Source organism: Xyrauchen texanus, chromosome 8, assembly GCF_025860055.1.
Source record: "Xyrauchen texanus isolate HMW12.3.18 chromosome 8, RBS_HiC_50CHRs, whole genome shotgun sequence".
NCBI lineage: Eukaryota > Metazoa > Chordata > Actinopteri > Cypriniformes > Catostomidae > Xyrauchen > Xyrauchen texanus.
The window spans coordinates 17,555,062-17,574,966 of NC_068283.1; the positions used below are offsets into that span (position 1 = coordinate 17,555,062).

At 38.7% G+C, this 19,905-nt stretch overlaps 1 protein-coding gene across 1 annotated transcript; it reads right to left on the bottom strand.

Moving 5' to 3' along the window:
* Positions 1-3,680: 3,680 nt before the first annotated feature.
* LOC127648080 (beta-1,3-N-acetylglucosaminyltransferase lunatic fringe) lies at positions 3,681-14,505 on the bottom strand. Its single transcript, XM_052132679.1, has 8 exons — positions 13,955-14,505; positions 7,119-7,167; positions 6,737-6,839; positions 6,479-6,632; positions 5,914-5,999; positions 5,645-5,810; positions 5,398-5,483; positions 3,681-5,297 (listed from the first exon to the last, which is right to left on the bottom strand). Exons 1-8 carry the CDS (start codon positions 14,381-14,383, stop codon positions 5,234-5,236), a joined length of 1,137 nt encoding a protein of 378 aa, XP_051988639.1. The 5' UTR covers positions 14,384-14,505; the 3' UTR covers positions 3,681-5,233.
* Positions 14,506-19,905: the final 5,400 nt, after the last annotated feature.

The following is a 19,905-nucleotide window of genomic DNA, read 5'->3' on the forward strand; positions in this document are numbered from 1 at the left end:
GGCTTTCAAAGTATGCTCCTCTGTACGTGAGTTTTTTTTATCTGCACGTTCTACGCATGTGCACTACAATTTGTCTTACTCTTTTAGCACAATTTTGCAAAAGTTTGCATGCACAGACTGTGTAAAAACAAAACTGGGCTGCACGCAGACAGTATGTGCATACTGTGCTGATAACTACATTTGCACCACGCTCATTGCGTGAGATGTAGTGGCACATGGAAAATATTTTTATTATGTTTGTTTTGGCATTCGGGGTCTTGATTTTAAAGCACATTTTGCTTTGAGGTGATTGTTTTATGACTGTTATATGGCTGTGATATTCAGTATGCAGTTTTTTTTCCTACCAAAACTGTTGGTTTGGATACAGTTCAGAGTGTCAGCTAATTTTATGCTTAGTTTTTGTTATTTTTTTTTCCATTACAATTTAAAAAATAGGTATTGTTTAATCAAATGTTGCAATTTTGCTACGCTGGGCTCTGAGGGTTATGCCTACAAGATGACCCAGGTTCAAATACTGACCTTCCACATTTTGTTTAACAAACCAAGAGAAATTGTAAATTGAAAACTTGAAATCCATTAATCTCTATACATTGTATTTACATTTTATTGACATAGCTACTTTTGTGTTACACAGGAACAAAGTCATATGAGTTTGGAGCAACGCTATGGTGAGTAGATGATGAGAGAATAATCAGTTTCAGGTGAATAGAAATCTAATAATAAAATGGCAACAATTATTTTGGAAGTATCATTTAAAATCAACTTGGCTCAACACTCTGAACAGGCTGAATGCTACTGATGGTAGTCGTGCAAAGAAAAAAAAAGGTATTGGACTGCCTGAAAGACAAGCGTGGTATGGTATTTGAGACCTACCAAAGAAGTACACTTCAAATCAGTACCCATAATCATAGGCTTGGTTTGTCTTTGTACATTGGGAGAGGATACACATGTGTCTGATACTTCGTCTAAAGCAGACATAGATTCTGACATCTGCAGCCACGTATGACATATGGACTGTGTGAAACCTTTAATGCGGGAGGAAGTAATATGATTCGGACTCACTGAGGAAGTCTTTTCAGCGCAGTGGTTGATTTTGGGGCGATCCATGTCTCAGACTTACCATAAAGAATGTAGAAATCCCCTCTCTGCCCTCAAACTCATGGGAAAAGCTGCAGTCATGGCTTAAGAATATAAACTCTCACACCATTAAAACAGGCACAGATGTGACTTAATAAAAACATGATTATTTTTGTAATAAGATCTTTTTGATCTGAATGGAATGAGAAAAAATTATGATTTAAAAATATATGACATAGTGTCGTTGGAGCGTGGAATTAATTATTGTGGTCGCCGTCTCAAAATATGACATCAGTAAGCCTGTTATTAGTGTTGAGGAATAGAAGAACTAGAAACTTCTTAAAAATAACAGTTAAATCATCTCTGTTTTTGACCTCACATCTCTGTTGAGGGACTCTTTGGTTCATTTTATGCATTAGGAATAACTTTGTGGGTAACACTTTGCAATAAGAATGTATATGTTAACATAGTTAAGGCATTCGATATCATAAACTAACAATGAAGAATAATGTTTACAGCATTTATTAACATTATATACAACATTTTAGTTGATGTTGATCATTGTTAGATCATAATGCTAATCCCAGCTAATTGTAATGCACACAAACTTATTGTAAAGAGTTATCTACTGTAAACTGGATTTCTGAGCTCAGATCATTTCCACTGCATGCAATACAGATTCTGATTCTGAATGTTTTATTCTTGTTTTATTTTTTCCTATATATTTTTCTCAATAAAACCAGACAGTCCGTGCTGCCGTGTCCAAGCAGATACGATTATCAACAGTAAATATTCAAGACCACAGATGCTGTTAATATTTAGTGTGTTGAAAGGTCTGGAAGTGAGGAAATGTGCTTTCCCATGGCCATTGTTGTAGAATAATAAATTACATGTGAGTGAGACTAATCTTTGTAAGTGTGCTTCATTAATACAGCAAGCAACTCACAACGGGTCAGTGCTAGCGTTTGTAACCACAAGGGGCTGAATTTGTTTTTCTTACATGCTTCAGCAACAGTTCACAGCAGTTTTGACAGAGTAGGAGACACTGAACCATAAACCTCTGCGGTCTGGAAATGATTTTATTCTCAAATGATTGATGCAAGTCGTCTGTGTTGTGCTACAGTAAGTGTGGCCTTATCCAACACATTCTCTCCTTATCCCTGTTTGTCATAGAAGTTTGAAGGGGTAGTCCCCCCCAAAATGAAAATATTGTCATCATTTACTCACCCTATCTTATTCCCTTTTGTGTTCCGCAAAAGAAAGAAAGTCATATGGGTTTGGAACGGAGATAGAAATTTGTGGGGGCTCGGGCAGAAATGTCACCAAAACTGCCATCATGATTCAAAATGTGTTGGCAAAATGTATTTATATATATATATATATATATTTTTTTTTGTATTTATTATTTATTTGTAACATCTCATAGAGTTCTTGATATTTTATAATGCATATTATGGCAAAACATATAAATTGATGATGATTCTTAGGGTAAGAGACGAAGTAATACATTCTCAGTTTTTAGAATTTGTGTTAATGACTCGATTCATTTTAAGTATTTGAAGGGATCCGATGAGATACAGTTTGAAAAAAGCCCTCTTAAAGTAAAAAACAAAACAAAAAAAAGCCCCTGTAAATCAATTCCAGGGGGCAAATATTGCCCCTTAATCTAAAATGGTATTTCTGACACTGGTTTGAAACAACATGAGGGTGAGTAAAGGATGACATAATTTTTGGGTGAACTACCCTAGAATGCATATGTGGTACAAACACTGCCCATCTGTGTACTTTTTGACAAATGTTCATATGTTACTCATATACACTTACCGACCACTTTATTAGGAACACTATGGCCACTGAGAGACCATTTCATATCACTGAGATCACATTTTTTCTCCATTCTGATAGTTGATGTGAAAATTAACTGAAGCTCCTGAACTGTATCTGCATGATTTTATGCATTGCACTGCTGCCACACGATTGGCTGATTAGATAATTGCATTAATAAGTAGATGTACTGGTAAACCTAATAAAGTGTGAGTGTATGTTTACAATGTTGTTCAATGCTTAACACTAGTTTTACACATCTGTTTTCATTTTCCATTTGGTATTAAAATACTTGTGAAATACTGTTCACATTAATACTTATTTGTAATCTGAAAGTTTAGCAAGTTGTCATTCAGCCAATGCTTTTATCCAGAATTCATGACATTTTATTATAGGGAAAGTTGGGTTAAATGTCTAGTTCACAGCAAGGGCACAATGATAATTGCTCAAGGACCACTTCTTAGTGTTTTAAACCTGAAACGTTTCTTTATTCAGTACGCCTTACCACTCCAAACATCAAATGTACTATAGCTACTGTAGCTGTTGAGACAAACTTGAAACATGGAAATTGGAATGTCTTTTTACTACACTGTCACCCAACAGTCCTACTTAATCTTTGATGTGTGTGAAACTCTTCAGATATATATATTATTAATAAAGTTTTATGAAGAATAAAACCCACAGATGCATTTTAGGAGGGTAAGTTTGCATATGCATTCTAGGGTTAAAAATGTCATATTTAGTGTGCCAACTGAAAGAAAACCAACACCAATGTGGTAAAGTTTCTGAGCGAATATGCTGCTTTATTAAAAAGCTAAATGGTGAATTACCAAGGCAGCCCATGGTAACAATATCAGGATTGTGATCCCTGAGAGCAAAACATTTGAACAATCAATAAAATCCAGATACTGGAATATAAATTACAGTCATTAGAAAAATTTAGAGCATAACAAAAAAAAAAATATTATTTCATCAGATCTATTTCTGATCCATAAGTGACCCAAAATGCATTCATATCGAAACATTTATGTCCAAATACAATTGTTTTAAAATGGCACAGTACATAAATACCGCTTTAAACTAACATATACAGGCTTACCCAATATGGGTCATTCCCACAGAGTGAAAGTAACTCTGTTAAGATCACTGTCATTGCTCAGGTAAAGCTCTCAGATAACATGTTCAGTATAGCAGGCATAGTGATGTACAATACTTCTAAAGGAATGAGGAAATCTCTGGGTCTTATCCAGATCATTGTGCAAAATGGATCGGAGATCTCAGATCCATGCTATCAACACATCTTAAACTTTAGCTGCCATCTGTTTCTTTTACATAACTTTGTGTTGGCAAAAGCCCTGCTGCCAATTGGAGGAGTGAGAGACACTTTACATAAGCAACAAACAGTAGATTCAAACCAAGCTGTGAAACATACACTTTAGTACATCTCTGAGCAAGGCAAAACAAAATACAAAATCACACCAAAATCTATATGCCACGATTGTTTGAATGCAATGGCATTAAATAATATAAACATCTTAAGATTTGGGGCATTTTCACAAAGCTTAAAGTTATCATCATTATAAAATGTCAGGATGACTTAGGGAAAAAAGTGCTCCATCCTCATACACCACAGATTAAGATAACCTGACAGCATATTTGGAAAATTGCCTATTGCCAGCACAAAATGTCATAAAACAAATACAAAGGAATAGTAACAATAATTATATTAACATTGACATCAAAGAAAATACACTGTTAATAAAATAGTCCTTCATATTGTTAATTTTGTCCGGAGTCTTTTAAAATTACAACTAGATAATAAAGCACCCATTTTACGAATAAACTCCGAGTATTTTAAAACATCGGCCATCAAAATCAAATCATTAAACCTGAGGGACCAACCTGACCGGTATTTGGAGAGAATAAAAATATAAAGAGCAAGCTAATTTGCTAATTAGAAATGAAACCTAAGCATATAAAGCTGGCAAAAGGCTTGGGTATACTAGAAACATACATTCTATGAGAATTGAAAATGGGATACAAGCAATAGTAATGACATAAAGCACAGTTGATTGCCTGCAAAGCTTGACACTGAAAGCCTCCATCTGCCGGGCCCTACGTCGTGTCTGGATTGGACAGGACGTTCAGGAACCAGGCAGGAAGGAAATGTTCAAAGGCGGGCAGCACAGCAGCCCAGTATAATCATGAAGGCCGTACGCCACTGCAGAGTAAATGCAGCAGCCACACGGCCCAATACCACACTGGTCCCACATGCCTTTCAGATACCGAGGCAGTGAGGGACGAGGATACAAGAAAGGAGCCAGTCGCCTTACTAGGCAACCTGAGGAGGGCACCACGGGGTGTCAGGGTACAACAGACAGTGCACTGACTTAAACCTGAGAGAGAAGGCGAAAACCAAGAGGTTAAATTAGCACAAGATTTAGACAAGAGCAACATTTAAACAAGATCTAGAGTTTTAAATGTTAACTATTTTACCTGGATGGGTCCTCCTCAACAGAGAAAGCCCCCTTCATGTTAATGATGTTCCTCTTGTTCTCAAACATTCCATAACTCAATGTAATCTGATCGAAAAGGCATGAAACACAGTGTTAATACAACTGTACAGTATTTCGTGTTCCACGAAAGAAATTTTTTTATTTGGGTTTTGAAAAACATGAGAGAGAGAAAATGAAGAATTGCCCATTTTGGGTGAGCTATCCCTTTAAATCTTTAAAAGCCTCACCTGTTTGTGTACTTCTGATTTGGACACCTGTTGCAGGTTCTCCAGATGAGAGTGAAACATGCTGCTTCGGGTCAGGGGAACCCCTAGTACTGACTCAATGATGTAGCCAATGGTGCAGTCATCGGGAAGACGGATCTTCTCGGCTGTGTTCATGAAATGGCCACCACTGTCAGAATGAGAAAATGTAAGACAACAAAAGGTCTGCTAATGCCTTGAAATATTAAATGTGTTCTTAGAAAATGCATTAGGATAGTTTAAAGGTTTTGCACCTTGCCCAGGGGCTCATCTTCAAAGCCAGACCACGGCTGACACAGAAGCCTGCCCCTCCAGTAGCAAACCAGAAATTGACAGGTCTCTGCAAAGGAGAAAGAGAAATCATCAGTTTCTGTTCTATAATATTGCCATCACAACCAATAACAATTCTAGAATTAAATAAATATTCTGGGTTCAATACAAGTTAAGCTCATTCAACAGCACTTGTGGCGTAACGTTGATTAATTTGGACTCGTTCCTCATTTCTTTAAAAAATTTGATATGTAAAATCGAGGTTACAGTGAGGCACTCATTGTTTTAAAATGATAGCCACAAGACATACAGGATATGCATGTAAACACGATTTTAGAGTGATAAAATCACTTACTAACCTTTTCTGTGTAAAGTTATAGACAATTTTACATCTTTGTTACCATGACAATGTAATGTATACAAACCCTAAAATGACTAAAAATTTGAATTTAAACAACTTTACAACTCAAATAATACAAAAGTTTTAACAGAAAATGAATGTACTTTTATAAAATTATAAGCTTAATAAGGATATTTTGAAACAGTTACCATCTTGTTGTCCCCAAGTCTTTCTGTTGCCTCAATAGGCCGGTCCAGGCTTGGTTTGCCAATGTACATGTCCTGAGTGTGAGGGTAGTTGGATAGCAACTTCACCAGCGTCCTCACATTCACGTAGTTATCATCATCGACATGACAGAACCACCTAAACCAGAATATATTTAATTAGAACAAACAATATAGATTTCTTTGACACTAAAACATGGCTACTACCAAAATGTAGCGTAACAATTATCTTGTAATACTTACTTTTTGCCAGAATCAATGAATTTGTCGTACTCAACAGCCATCTTGCAGGAGAGAGCCTGGCGGCTGTGGGCAGCAGAGCAGTTGGTGTTGATTGCATGATATCCTGTGCACAGAAGAGGACGTATGGTATGTGAGTATCCATGTAATACTCCACTTATATCTATCATTTGTAAAATGCCTATCACTTAACTAAAGTCTATTATCTGAGAGGGCAGGTGCTTCTGCACGTGCCTTCCAACAGCCCTGTGCCCCTTTAGCTGAGCACAAGATTTTTAAGAGGATTAAATGCCTGCTTTTACTTAGTCCAAACTATGCACATATTAAAGAAGCAATGTCTGCTTCTTTCTGACCTTGTGACCTCACATCAAGAAGTAGCACTTACCGATTTTCTTCTTCAGTTCCTCGTCTTCGCCATCCGTGAAGATGTACGTCTGCAAAAACAAAGACAAAGCCTGGTCAGATATCTCTTTCAAGTCAAGTCAAATAAGTTAATCAATTAATAACTTGAGCAAAGACAAACCAGGAATTAGCAAGTTCCAAACTAGAAGCATGTGTCTTGGAGTGGACTGATTATTAAGCACTGTGTGAGTTGTACACCATGGAAAACTCAGCAAGTTAAACAAGCCAAAAAAGTACCCCCCAAAATAAAGGCTCCTTGTTCTCGTTCAATTGCTCCATGGCAACTGCTCCACACCCCAAAGCATCCCAGACCCAGAACAAAGCGGGGAGCAGACTACCCCACTTACCCCCACCACCCCAAGTACTCCACCCCCCATTACATTGCCCCATCCACCTCCCATGTCTCTCCATTGGTCATCCCTCTATCCACTTCAGACATGAAAAAAATACTCTGGGAAGATATGGGAAGGTCATTTCGAAGAAAGAAAAGACACATCAGTTCCTATTCTCTCCCATCTTCCCAGACACACTCAGATTGCTGAATATACATTCAGACCAATGCAGCAGTCACACTGACGTCTGACCCTGTTGGGTTTTGTTAACATTAAATAGGGGGTAGTGCATTGGGGTGGGATTAGGGAGCTCATTGTGATAAATAAGACAGAGCAGGTGCTGGGCGGCAGCCCAGGCTCAAAGGAGCCTTTGAAAAAAGATGCCACACGCCTCAGACAGACTGATGAAAAGGCGGCCTGCCCCTGTCATGCACTGCCGTTAACCTGTTTACTTTCCACCTCAGGTGAGACAGCACCTGCAACCAGCTGCCTTATCACAGCCACGTGTCTGAACAGGTGAAAGTAAGTTGCCTACGCCCTCTTGGCCTTCAAAGCCTATGCTACAAAACATTAGGTTGTTCCCTTTTTTCTATAATAAGAAAAAAACGCAATTTTTATGAAGAAAAGAACACAAACAAATAATGATTTATCTTTTAGTTAACGACTGAATTTTGTATTTGTTTGACAAGAAAACAAAATGTATTTTTATGGTAAACTATTGCTAAAATCCACCTGATCTCAAATGACAATTACATGACTGTGGCACATTTTTGAACTGTATCATGTATCGCCGCATTTCTGAGGTTAAATGTACACTATGTGGTGCTAAATGCGAGTAAAATTTTCTCCTAAATATGTGAGGCTTTCAATTAGAAATGGGCATGAGTACTCGAGTACTCGGACGTTGCAGCAATGATCGATCCAGAAAACGATGTCACGACTTTTCACTTAATTCAAAATTCAGTGACAATAACTTCACAACTAAACACAAACGTGCCAAAGAGTGAGCTTATTTTAAATTTTGAGACTGGTAACGATGTGATATTGAGGGGTACACTCATTGTCAGTGACGTCTCATAGCAACCAAGCTGATATCCGACACTGCAATGCTATCATTATGATAATCAAAAGAGAGTGTAATTAACTGTGTTTTGAACACCTATCTCTGCTAAATGTTTTCTAAACACGTTTTATTATTATTTAATGTAAGAACTTTGACTCGTTAATGGATATTATTTAATAAAAGTGAATGTTTGTCACTGACTGTAAACCTCCCTGTCCTGGGTGCCGAAATATTTGCGTGAAGTAACACACACCTGCATCTCGACAAAATGGGAGTTGAAGATTTCTGCATGAGTTTCCAAGTTAGAAGTCCGACATAAAGTGTCATTCCGTTGCACTTACCCCAGTTGAAAGCTGGAAATTACAACTTTCAGAGATTAATGGAGCGCTTCATGAATCATCACAGAAACAACAATACGCAATACTCGAGTAGACAAAATGGCCAAAATGCCCATCCTTACTTTCAACTTTAATGCACTATTGAGTTTTAAATGAACAAAATTCAAAATTCCCTCCCTACCCTAACACTTAAACCTAAAGCAAATGTGAGATGAAAACCACAATCTTTGAAGCAACCACATCATTTTGTGGTGCTTCTAGGGCACTTTTTGAATCCTGGTCCTTTGCATTTCAAGTGCAACTCTCTATTAGTTGAGCTACCATGCAATTTGATCAAGCGCAAACAAGCTTGTAATCTTGTTTTGTAATCCAAAAGCTAAACTGTATCACATTACATGTCATGCGCTATAGTAAAAGTGTTTTGAACTTGGAAGTGAATAGAAGTCATTGTTGTTGTAGCACCTCTAGTATTTATTTTACTAGGAAATTGATGCACGTTAAAAATAATTTAGCACAAATGTAGGTATGGTAACATATTTTCATGAGACCAGTAGGTTGGTATATTAACATTATATAATGTAATGATATATACGGTAGTGAACTGTGAACAAAGTGACATACTGTGCCTGAAATGTTGTTAATGTATTTTTTTCCTAGCAAATTTCCATCAACCACAGCTGCCAGTTTATTACTGTAAATGTAAGTGTTTGTTTTGTGATCTTTATCTCAACAGTGTATTATGTTTTGTTGTTGCGTTATTTTGTATAAATCCCTACATGCTCACACAAGCGTGGGCTCGTTCCTCTGTCCAAAGTTGCATTTTTTTAAACGTTCAAATTTACCAGATAACTTTTGATTGGTTTGCAGAGCAAACTCTGAGCAGATGTTTAGCGCAGGCCTCTGTTTGTTTAGGGTAGACTGGCGGTTGGACTGGTAAAGGATCAGAGGCTGGTGCTGTTTGCACAGAGTTATGCTGAAAGAACAGACTAATCACACAAGCAACTGCCAAGGCAGACTGGGCATTGACAGAGGATAGAAACCTCATAGCTTATTAGTGCATTACAATGTGTGTGCGCGCGCGTGTGTGTGTGTGTGTGTGTGTGTGTGTGGCCATTCACCCCAACCATTCTCCAACTATTCCTTTCCATTGAGACAATGAAGAATGTTTTCATGCTGGGTAAAGCCACCACTGGGTAAATCCCAAATATGCTTGCCTACATTTGCATACAGCTGCAGTGGTTAACTAAAGAAAGGTCTCTCATGGTGGATGCTTTGTTTCAAATACTTTGATGTTTTGGGCCAAAACGACCCAGTGATTCATGCTTGTCTTTTTTCTCAAATGTCAAGACTTCAGAATATACATTTTCCATCATTCTGCACACAAAAAAGGATGAGGGTTTTCATTGGATTAAATGTGGAGCTCTGATGAGCGGGTAGATGTTGGAAGGGCTTCCTTCTCCACTAGAGAATGCCTGGAGCCTGCCTGTCTGTCTCCAACTCCCCAGGAATTAAAGGGAGAGATGTTACTTCCTCTATTAAACACCACCTGTGCTGTGTATTGTACCTGTGCCAGTTTAATGGACAAAACCACCAGAAATTCATGCCACAAAAGATCTTGCTTACATTGTCCTACATGCCTAACAATTGTAGTCATGGACTTGAAAAAAGAGAACCCACAGTGACAAACTGATTAGCTGACTGATAAAGTGTTTCAAATAGAAGTAACGAGGTCTGTCATGGTACTTCTTTTGCATTGAGCAAGTGAAGCAGTTGATCTGAATGGCATTTGGGAGCTGTCTTTGAAACTGGACACCGGATACCACAGCCACGGCACAGGCTGTTCTCTCATTGTTGTGAATTTCTCTTGCCGGGGAAGCTGCATTGTTCCAGAGAGGAAATTTGGAGAAACAGCGGAAGCTAGAAGCTGCAGAATGAACAATTCAAAACGGGATCAGACTGAAGAGAATAACACTATTCAAGAGACCTGACTCATCAAGTCAAGTAAACTACAAAGCCTACATTTAATGGGACAGTTGGCTCAGAAATATAAAATCTGTCATCATTTACTTACATTCATATAATTGAAACCTGTATTACTTTCTTCCATGGAACACAAAATGAGATGATAAGCAGTATGGAAAAATATGCAATGAAAGTGTATGTGGCATAGAAGAAATAACTCAAACAGGACTGGAACAACAAGATGGTGAGTAAATGATGACAACATTTTCATTTTTGGGTGACCAATCCAATTAACAGACAGATAGCAGTACTTCAAAAGTGCTAGAGCTCTATGGTTTCATTCTGTTTGGAAAAACACTGATAATTCCAGTCTATTAAAAAGTGTTGGGGAGCTTCTAGCTGACCTTGACTAACTCTAAACAAAGACAAGACAGTTTCCCAGAGAGAAGAGTAGCAGACTGACATAGTGTCAACAGCAAGAGCCGATTGGATCTACTCTCATTGTTTACATGTAAACAGCCCAAGACAGCAAGCTATAAATCAACCGTCATGGCAGCAGTTGAAGTAGGTGAGAGGGAAGGAAAGAGGAGTTCATCAGACAGGACACAAGCTACTAAACCTAAGGAACATGTTCACAATGCAAGTCACACATTACATTTACATTTATGCATTTTGCAGATGCTTTTATCCAAAGCGACTTTCAGTGGACAATCCCCTCGGAGCAACCTGGAGTGTCTTGATCAAGAACACAATGGTGTTGGCTGTGAGGATCGAACCAGCAACATTCTGATTAACAGTTATGTGCTTTAGCCCACTACACCACCTCCTATCATCTCACTTGACGTAGGTCGAAAGTTCTCATTCTGTGGACTTAACAATGCCTAGCCCCTAAAAATGCTTGTTTGGTGCCAGCCATTGTGGCAAGTGGCCAAACGGTACACCAGAGTCCTTGGAATTATCCCCAGTTGTTGAGATGACAATAACTGTGATTTCTCGTACTCAGGTGTTGCACACAGATGAATGCTGAAATAATTTGAAAGCTGACCTCAGTTGGTATATGTTGTGAATATGAGGATTCATATAGATGGTATATGATAGCTTACCTTTTGTTCTTTGAGTCCTGGCCACCTGCCACCCATTCTCTAGGAATTCCCCTTGTGTTCTAGGCTGCACTGGTCTTTTATGTCTACACTGCTCCCCACCAGCTGCCACTATTAATCCCTAATGTTAACTCTCTACTCTGTAGGTTAACTTCTATCATCTCCTGTACTGAGCAAACTCAAAGGTAGCACAGTCTTTATTTCACAAGCCCTGGTGTGGCCATATCAGTTTTACCTGAGAGTAAAGGACAAATTTGAACTAACTGAGAGAAGAAACTAAACTGCCATAAAAAGGCAAAATGCAGTAACTTTCCCAAGAATGAGACTGAGAAAAATGGGTTCCATAGTTTTTAGATTGCCCAGCCACATGTCTGTATATCCACAAAATGTAATGCACTGTTTAGATATGTATATGAAACTGAGTATAGTTGAGCCAAAACCTGTTTGTTATAGGACATATCATAGTCTAAAATTGACCCAATTTCAGTCATAATTTTGACAGAATGCGTAGTTACTGTGTTTTGAGCAGTTAAGTCCCCTGAATATGAATTCCCATTCTGAAAAAAATTTTAAAAAAAATCTCATTTCCAATTCCAGCATCAATTACAATTCCACATTCTTTGTAGGGATGTGCCACAGTGGTCAACTAATTGACTAGTCGTACAACAACTGACTAGTCGATTAGTGGGATCGAATACTAACATTCATATTTTTATTGGTGGTGGTTTTAATGGGAGGTGCAATTTTCAAATAATTTAGAGAAGGAACTTTTTGGAGAGCATTTTTGCATGATTATAGCTTGTTGTGCTTAAAAGTGCATAATAGTCAGCACAGTAAAACATTCTGCAAGAAGTTTAGTCTCTTTAAGGCTTTAAGTTTTGTCAATTTCTGCACCGCTGCAATTTCAGCCATCAAAGCGCATCAACAATACATGTTCCCGAATCATTATCTTGCAGTTCTGCACTATAGAACCTGCAGCGAAGATCACCCTGAGACTCCCAAGTGCTATGGTTACATTGTAGCATGTCATTCTGCATTCAGCATGCTCATAAGCAGTTTTGTGCCGCTCTATATTGGAGCTTTACTTATGTCTTACTCCTTTTACAATTTACTCTATGTGGTGGGTAAAATCACATTGACTGCTCCGTGCTGTCGAGGTGCTGAGAGTTCTTTTGTGCCAGCTGTTTCTCAGAGCTGTATTTTCATACTGGGAGCCACTCAGCATGCTACTCAAAAGCTTTCCTTGCCTATAGATGCTGTCCCTTTGTGCCCCCCGGCATCTCCATAATGAAGACTCCCTTTTCCCACCGCTTGGGTAGCTTGACCCGGCCTCCACTCCAGATCCGCCGTTCCCATGGCGAGCGGGAGACAAGGGGCTGGCGAAGCTTTTCTTTCCCCCTTCAGAAAGACGCTTTGTTAGCGCTAAGAAGGGGACAGATCTGAAGCCGCTGCTGTGATGCATCCTTAGCCTCGGCACATTCACGGGGACATCCCGAACAATAGGGCAGGAGTGGAGGGAGAAGGGAAAAGGGGGCTTACAGGCACCCCTTGCTCTGTCAGCAACATATGCATTGCCACAGGCAGCACTGAGAGACTATGAATCTGGGCACATTATTTATAATGCCTTTCTTAAGGTACCAGTCGGATATAAAATAACTTTTTAGTCACTTTACTTTCCAGTGCTCATGTTACAATGTAATTACATAAGTACTGAGTAATAACAATGAACATGTATTCAGTTGTCTCAAGGACCTTCTTGAACATGTGAATACATTTTGTTAGTATTATTACTATGTTAGTAATTCATTACATTTAAGCCTATATATAATGTAACACTGATATATATTTTTTTCAAGATTTTGAACATTTTAAAATGCATTTATATAAACTTTATGACCAAAAGTTCAATAAACCTGATAGATTTCTTAATATTAAAAAAACTAATTCGAGCATTCATGTGCGAGCTTTTCCTTTCATTGTTGTAAAAATATATAAATAAAAAGTAACAATGTAAACTGACGTACCTGCTGCATGTTTCTGGATATCCATGTGTCCAGCAGCAGATCCAGTCTGGACCTGTGAAACTTCTTAGTGGTCTTCACTGCGATGAAGATGTCATCGGCGCTGATGTCTTCTGCGGGCGCGTCTGTCGCCGCTCCGGACGCCTCGGCGGGTTTATCTGCATCCCTCCTGCTGCGGGTCAGCTTGGAAAAATATGACGAGAATCCTTTCTTTCCATTCTGTCCGGTCTGAGCGCCATCATCAGCCTCTGATTCCCCCAGACTCTGGAGCGAGCGCAAGCCTCTCTCGTTCTGCATGCCGTCCATCTGAATCCGCTGATGCTGCGACAAAACTACCATCAGCGCGACACAGGTGACGGTCGCCCCCGCGACGGAGAGCACAGCTTTCTTGTTGTATGTTTTCAACATGTTTATAAAATTCTCTTTAGCCATGTGCACTGCATCAATCTAAACCTCCCTCCAATAGCCTAAACTAAATCTCGAAATTTAGTGTCATCCGACTCCACTGCCTCTCTAATGAACTGCCATGCATCATCGCGTCTCGGAGGGGGTTTTATAAACTGCCCATGTTGTAAGACACGCCCAGTGGGCGGGGTGCAAATGGCTATTGTACTGTGGGAACCTCAGAGAGACTGTCAATGGGAGGACGCGTTAAAGGACAGCAGGAGAGGGACAAATAGGAGGAGGGTAAAAGGGGACAAGCAGGTGTTAACGTTTTAAAAGAACTTGCTTTATTAACAGACTGTGTTTGTATTGGCTATAATCACAGTTTAAATACCTTTGCATAAGTTTTGCAGACTTTTCATTATTAGGAGATGGGTTGACATGATTTTTTATTTGCAGACATTATTTAAATTTTTGGAAAATAGAAACATAATCATGCCAATCTTTTTAATTTTAAGTGTCTTTTATATTTTAATTAAAGTGTCAACGTTGATTGTATTTCTGTGAAAACACTGCATGTGTACTGTTTATTCCCAGGAACATTTTGTCAATGCATGTAAACCTATAAAAATGCAACAGTTCGCCTGTTGCATTTTTATAGGTTTACATGCATTGACAAAATGTTCCTGGGAATAAATACAGAATACATAGGTGGGGTCATATCTCACCCCAAAATCCAAAGAAATACTAAGAAAATGTATATTGTTTAAATAAAATGAAGATGTATTACAATAATGTGAATGTGATGAGAATCAGCATTGCATACAAACTCAGAGTAAAAAGTAAAAACATCCATGCATTACAATATTGAGAAATAAATACATAAAAAAAATAAAACAATGATATAACAACACTCTAAACATTTCCTGTGAAATTTACAGTAAGATGCTTGCAGCAGAGGGATCAGCAATTTACTGCAAATGTTAAGTAGACTTAATGTAAAGCTCAAATACAGTTTGTTTTACTGAATTTATCAAGATCTGGAAGCTGCTGTCATTCAAAGTAAATACAGTTAAGTTCTGGCAGCAGGGTTGCCAGCCACTTACCTCAGGAATACAGTTTGTTATATGCCAGCAGAATGAACTGCACCACAGCTTTATTACTCTTGGGTTTCAAAATAGCAATAGCTTTCACCTAGCTGTAACTATGATTTATAATGTTAATTTTCCCCCAAAACTTTGCAAATAATGACTATTTACTGAAACTTGTCACTTTACAATGAGCATGCTCTCTGTCTCCCACAATGCAACATATTTGACAGCAACATTGTATTTAAGAATAATGGTAGATTGCTGTTTCAATTTGGCCACACATTTACACAAATAATTTACAGTGAATGCAAAAAACTCTGTTGGCCCTTCATTGTCCTCATGCAACAACAACAACAAAAATGATGTACAGTATATATACATTGTTTTGTTTAGCTTTTTCCTTTTGATTTTTGGATATGATTTGACCTGGACCATGAACATGTTTTCAAAAGATTCATCCCTGAGTAATAAGGCCATGTCATTGCTATCAACATGGAATACAATCTACACACATGCTAAATAACAGCAAATACCAGCCATTTCTCTATGCAAGGGTGGACTGGCCATAGGGAGAACTGTGAAATGTGGCCATGATAAGCTGAAACAGGCCACCGCGTTATGCCGAATGGGTTGAGACAGGCTGAAGAGGGCCTTAAAAATGGCGCCGCAATACGCCAAATGGGGCTGCGATATCAGACCCCCAGTTTTAAATTAGGCCAGTTTCCATGTAAAATCCAGGGCTGATTTCTCTTCCCGTCTCTATGTCAACAAATTAAAATCACACTCACATTGATGGCCCACTCCGATCAATCCATGGTAACTGACCTTGCGAGGCCTTCAAACAACCGCACGTTCACTGTTTATGTTTAAAATGGCGCCTCTTCTGCATTGAAGAGCCTATTGAGCTGGGAGCACGACCCTGGCCATGACTTCCAGCTGACAGCTTGGCAACTGCTGCTGACAGACTTAATGCTTCAGATCCTACTTATAGCACACCCAACAGCTCACTTGCAAAACATAAGCACTATTTAACTATCACTTCCAAGACAGACTCAACAGCTGAGATGCTTTACACTTTTGATCTGAGAAGAACAATAAATGTTACATGCACACAAATATTATTTTAGTGTAGAGTTGGGGTACTTGAGTTTGGACTCAGACTTGAGTCAGAGTCAAACGTCCAAGACTCGAATGCATTTTTACACAGACTTGACTCAGACTCAAGCCTTTGGGACTCAGAGTCCAGCTGAGTCCATGAAATCTGTGATGAAATGAAAAAAAAAAAAACATCTCTGTGTGCATGCAGCTGTATTAGCCCCTGAAGTCACAGATGTAGCCAGAGATGTTTCACTGTGTTTAAGCAAACATACGCACACACACATACACACGTGCACAGGCACACTCATTAGTCAACCAATATCCTTGAATGAGACTACCGTATAACATCGACTAACGATGTGGTTGGCACGACAAAAACATAAAGACGGGTATGCATCCAATGTAATAGAAACTAAACAAGGCAGTTTTACATGACACGGGACCTGACAACTGGTCAAATTACGTGTGCCGTTTGTGCAGCCAAAATAGTTTTGCGGTTTCATTGTGGTTAAAAACTTAAAATCAAGAGTCAAGTCACCCACATCATGTCACAGTTTACTAAAAACAGCATATCGAAATAAAAATACATACAAATAGTATTAATATTGGATATTAAGTCTTTTTAGGCATAATGTATCTGCACATGAAGGCATCTGTAGTCTCTTGTGGTCCACACAGTGTTGTCAGCTTGAACTGCTCTATAAGAGCTGATGAAATAACTATAACTTTTTAAATAGTTGGGGGGGGGGGGGCATCATTGTTAAGACAGAGAGCAACTCTAAACAGATAAACAACACCTATTATTCATTATTGATTGACTATTTTCAAAGCATTGACGAGCTGCTTAAAATACATTCTTTTACAGCATTTGTCCACCATTCACATCATATTGTAAACCACCAGGTAACTTATGTCTTTTTTTTAGCCTACATCTCTGACACTTTTGAAGGACAATTCTGTGAAAATTTTTGACTCAAAATAATTTCTCTCCATGTTTTTGCAGTTAAAGAAGAATTTTCTTGGTATTTTAAGATTTCAGACTGATTGCAGATGCATCAGTGCTTAAGATTCACTAGCAGCACGCAGAACTGCCCTGCATTGTGCAGTTTCCCGCAAATTAACTACAAAAACAATGACGACATGGCTCGGTCTTAAGTCCCCTTTTGGACTCAAACTCAACTTGGTTAAAATTTTTAAAGACTCAGACTTGGCTCGGTCTCAACTAAGGTGGACCTGACCCTACACTAGTTTAGAGTTCAACTAACAAGTATATACTGTGGCCCCAAAAAGCATTTGGACACTTTTGGACACTTAAATCACACTTAAAAATGTATGTATGAATGTCATTTCATTAGTTACAAAATGTTAAACAAAGTGGCATCTGCAAACAAATGATGGTAGAGCTTTTCTGAGAATTAACACCACTTTTTGGAGCAGTTTTTTTTTTGCATGCAGGCAACTGGTGTCACTGTTCAATGTAATTTTTTTGTGGATATTTGAATTCATTTTCCTTCAAGTTCACACAGAAATCCGATCATAGTAACCAAATGTGTAGTGCATTATATTAACTATGGACGTCTTCCACAAAGTCTGATAACCAGAAAATGTCACAAACACACATACACTTTTAAGTTTGGCTTTTGTTCTTCCTCCCTGCCTGTAATTGTTTTTTCAGCTATACATTGAGGTCTAACTATCCAGGACTGCTAACAAGCTGACAGCATCTTTTGTTAATCTTTTGATGCAGCCCACAAAATAAATGTGTTAAAACAAGTATAAGAAACCAGGCAGAGGGGTCATCCTCCCCCTGGCCTCCACTCCTTTTGTATCAGCACCCTTTTTTACTCTGGAATGGAGGAACTCTTTGGCAGGGCTCCTTGTCAGACAATCTGAGCAGTAAAAAGTAGGCCTAAAAACCACACAATGTGAAAGTTCCGCTTGTATCACAGATTCATGCCAATCAGCCCTGCTTCCCCCTCCTCCTCTGACGGATAACAAAAAAGGTGGAAAAAGCTTCTTTTCTTCCATCCTCTCTTTCATTCTTTAAAAAAACTCCCCCCTGTCTGCCCTCCATGCCACAACCCGGATACTTCCCTTCTCTGAAGACATTACCACTGAATCCAAATTAAATGAAATCCCCCATCAGAGTGCAACCCACTTCCCACAAGAATGCTCAGCAATCCTGCTAGTAAATGCAACAACCCTGCAACCCCATTCCCCACTATCCCGCAGAGGCATCTGGGGCAGAATGAGGGAGATTCTCAGAGGAATGGATTTGATTACTGCTCTATTTATAGAGTCACTTTAATGTGTGAAGTACAAAGAAGAGGTATGGCATTCTCTGTGCATGTGGCGGGCATCCTTCGAATGGGCTGCCTAGCTAAATGTGACCAATGTTTCTTGGTCCAATGAATATTCCCTTTTTCCACCTGCCAAAACTCTCGAGGTTGACGCAACTGTTTGTTTTGGGATTTGAATGTTTGCATAGAGTAAACAAAGCAATTTAAGCAAGTTAGCTGTATTGGGGACAAGGTCGTCTTATGTTACCATTCAATTTCATCAGTTCTCTTGATGTAAACTAACTTGCTTTGATATTAATACTCTCAGTGCACCACATATTTAATCATAGATATTTTCGGTAATGAGAGTGGTATGTTCTGAGTGGTATAAAGGCACTGTGTCGATAAGGGCACATCCTTTCCCTCATCCGTTCCATATTTTTTTTTTCATCTGTCTTTTTCATTCCCTCTAACCATTTGACTTGTTCTTTGAAGACGGTTAAATGCACAACAGCTGTATGTGAGGATGGTGGCTATATGGCCTCCCACTGTATCCTTGTACAATGGGTACAAGGCCTGTGCAATGACAGTTAGTGGTTGTATATGAATCTACAGTGTCCTATTTATTTTCTGATGCACATAATGTAGCATTTAACTGTATTATATTAATCTGGATTTGACTCAAGGAAAAAAGTGTCTTTTTGAGATGTCATGGTTGTTTGACATATTTTATTAAATCTGGGATGTGAAATGTTGGAGCTTTCACCCCTTTAAACCCTCCACTCTCTCTCTCTCTCTCTCTCTCTCTCTCTCTCTCTCTCTCTCTCTCTCTCTGTCTCTCTCTGTCTGTCACTGTTTTGTTCTCCAAAGCTCTTGGATGAAACAATGGATTCCAGACAGCGGTGTCCCTGGAAATCCTATGGTGAACAGTAAGTGCACAGCAGATGACTTCAGATTGACATGAGAATTATCATACAATGCAACTATATTAATCCCATCTGGGTAAAGTATGTTGCCAGATGAGGGAAATACATTCTCTATTTATTTGTCTTTGTAGTGTTTTTTTCATCCATAAATCCTGCAGAGCATATCCTCTACAGTT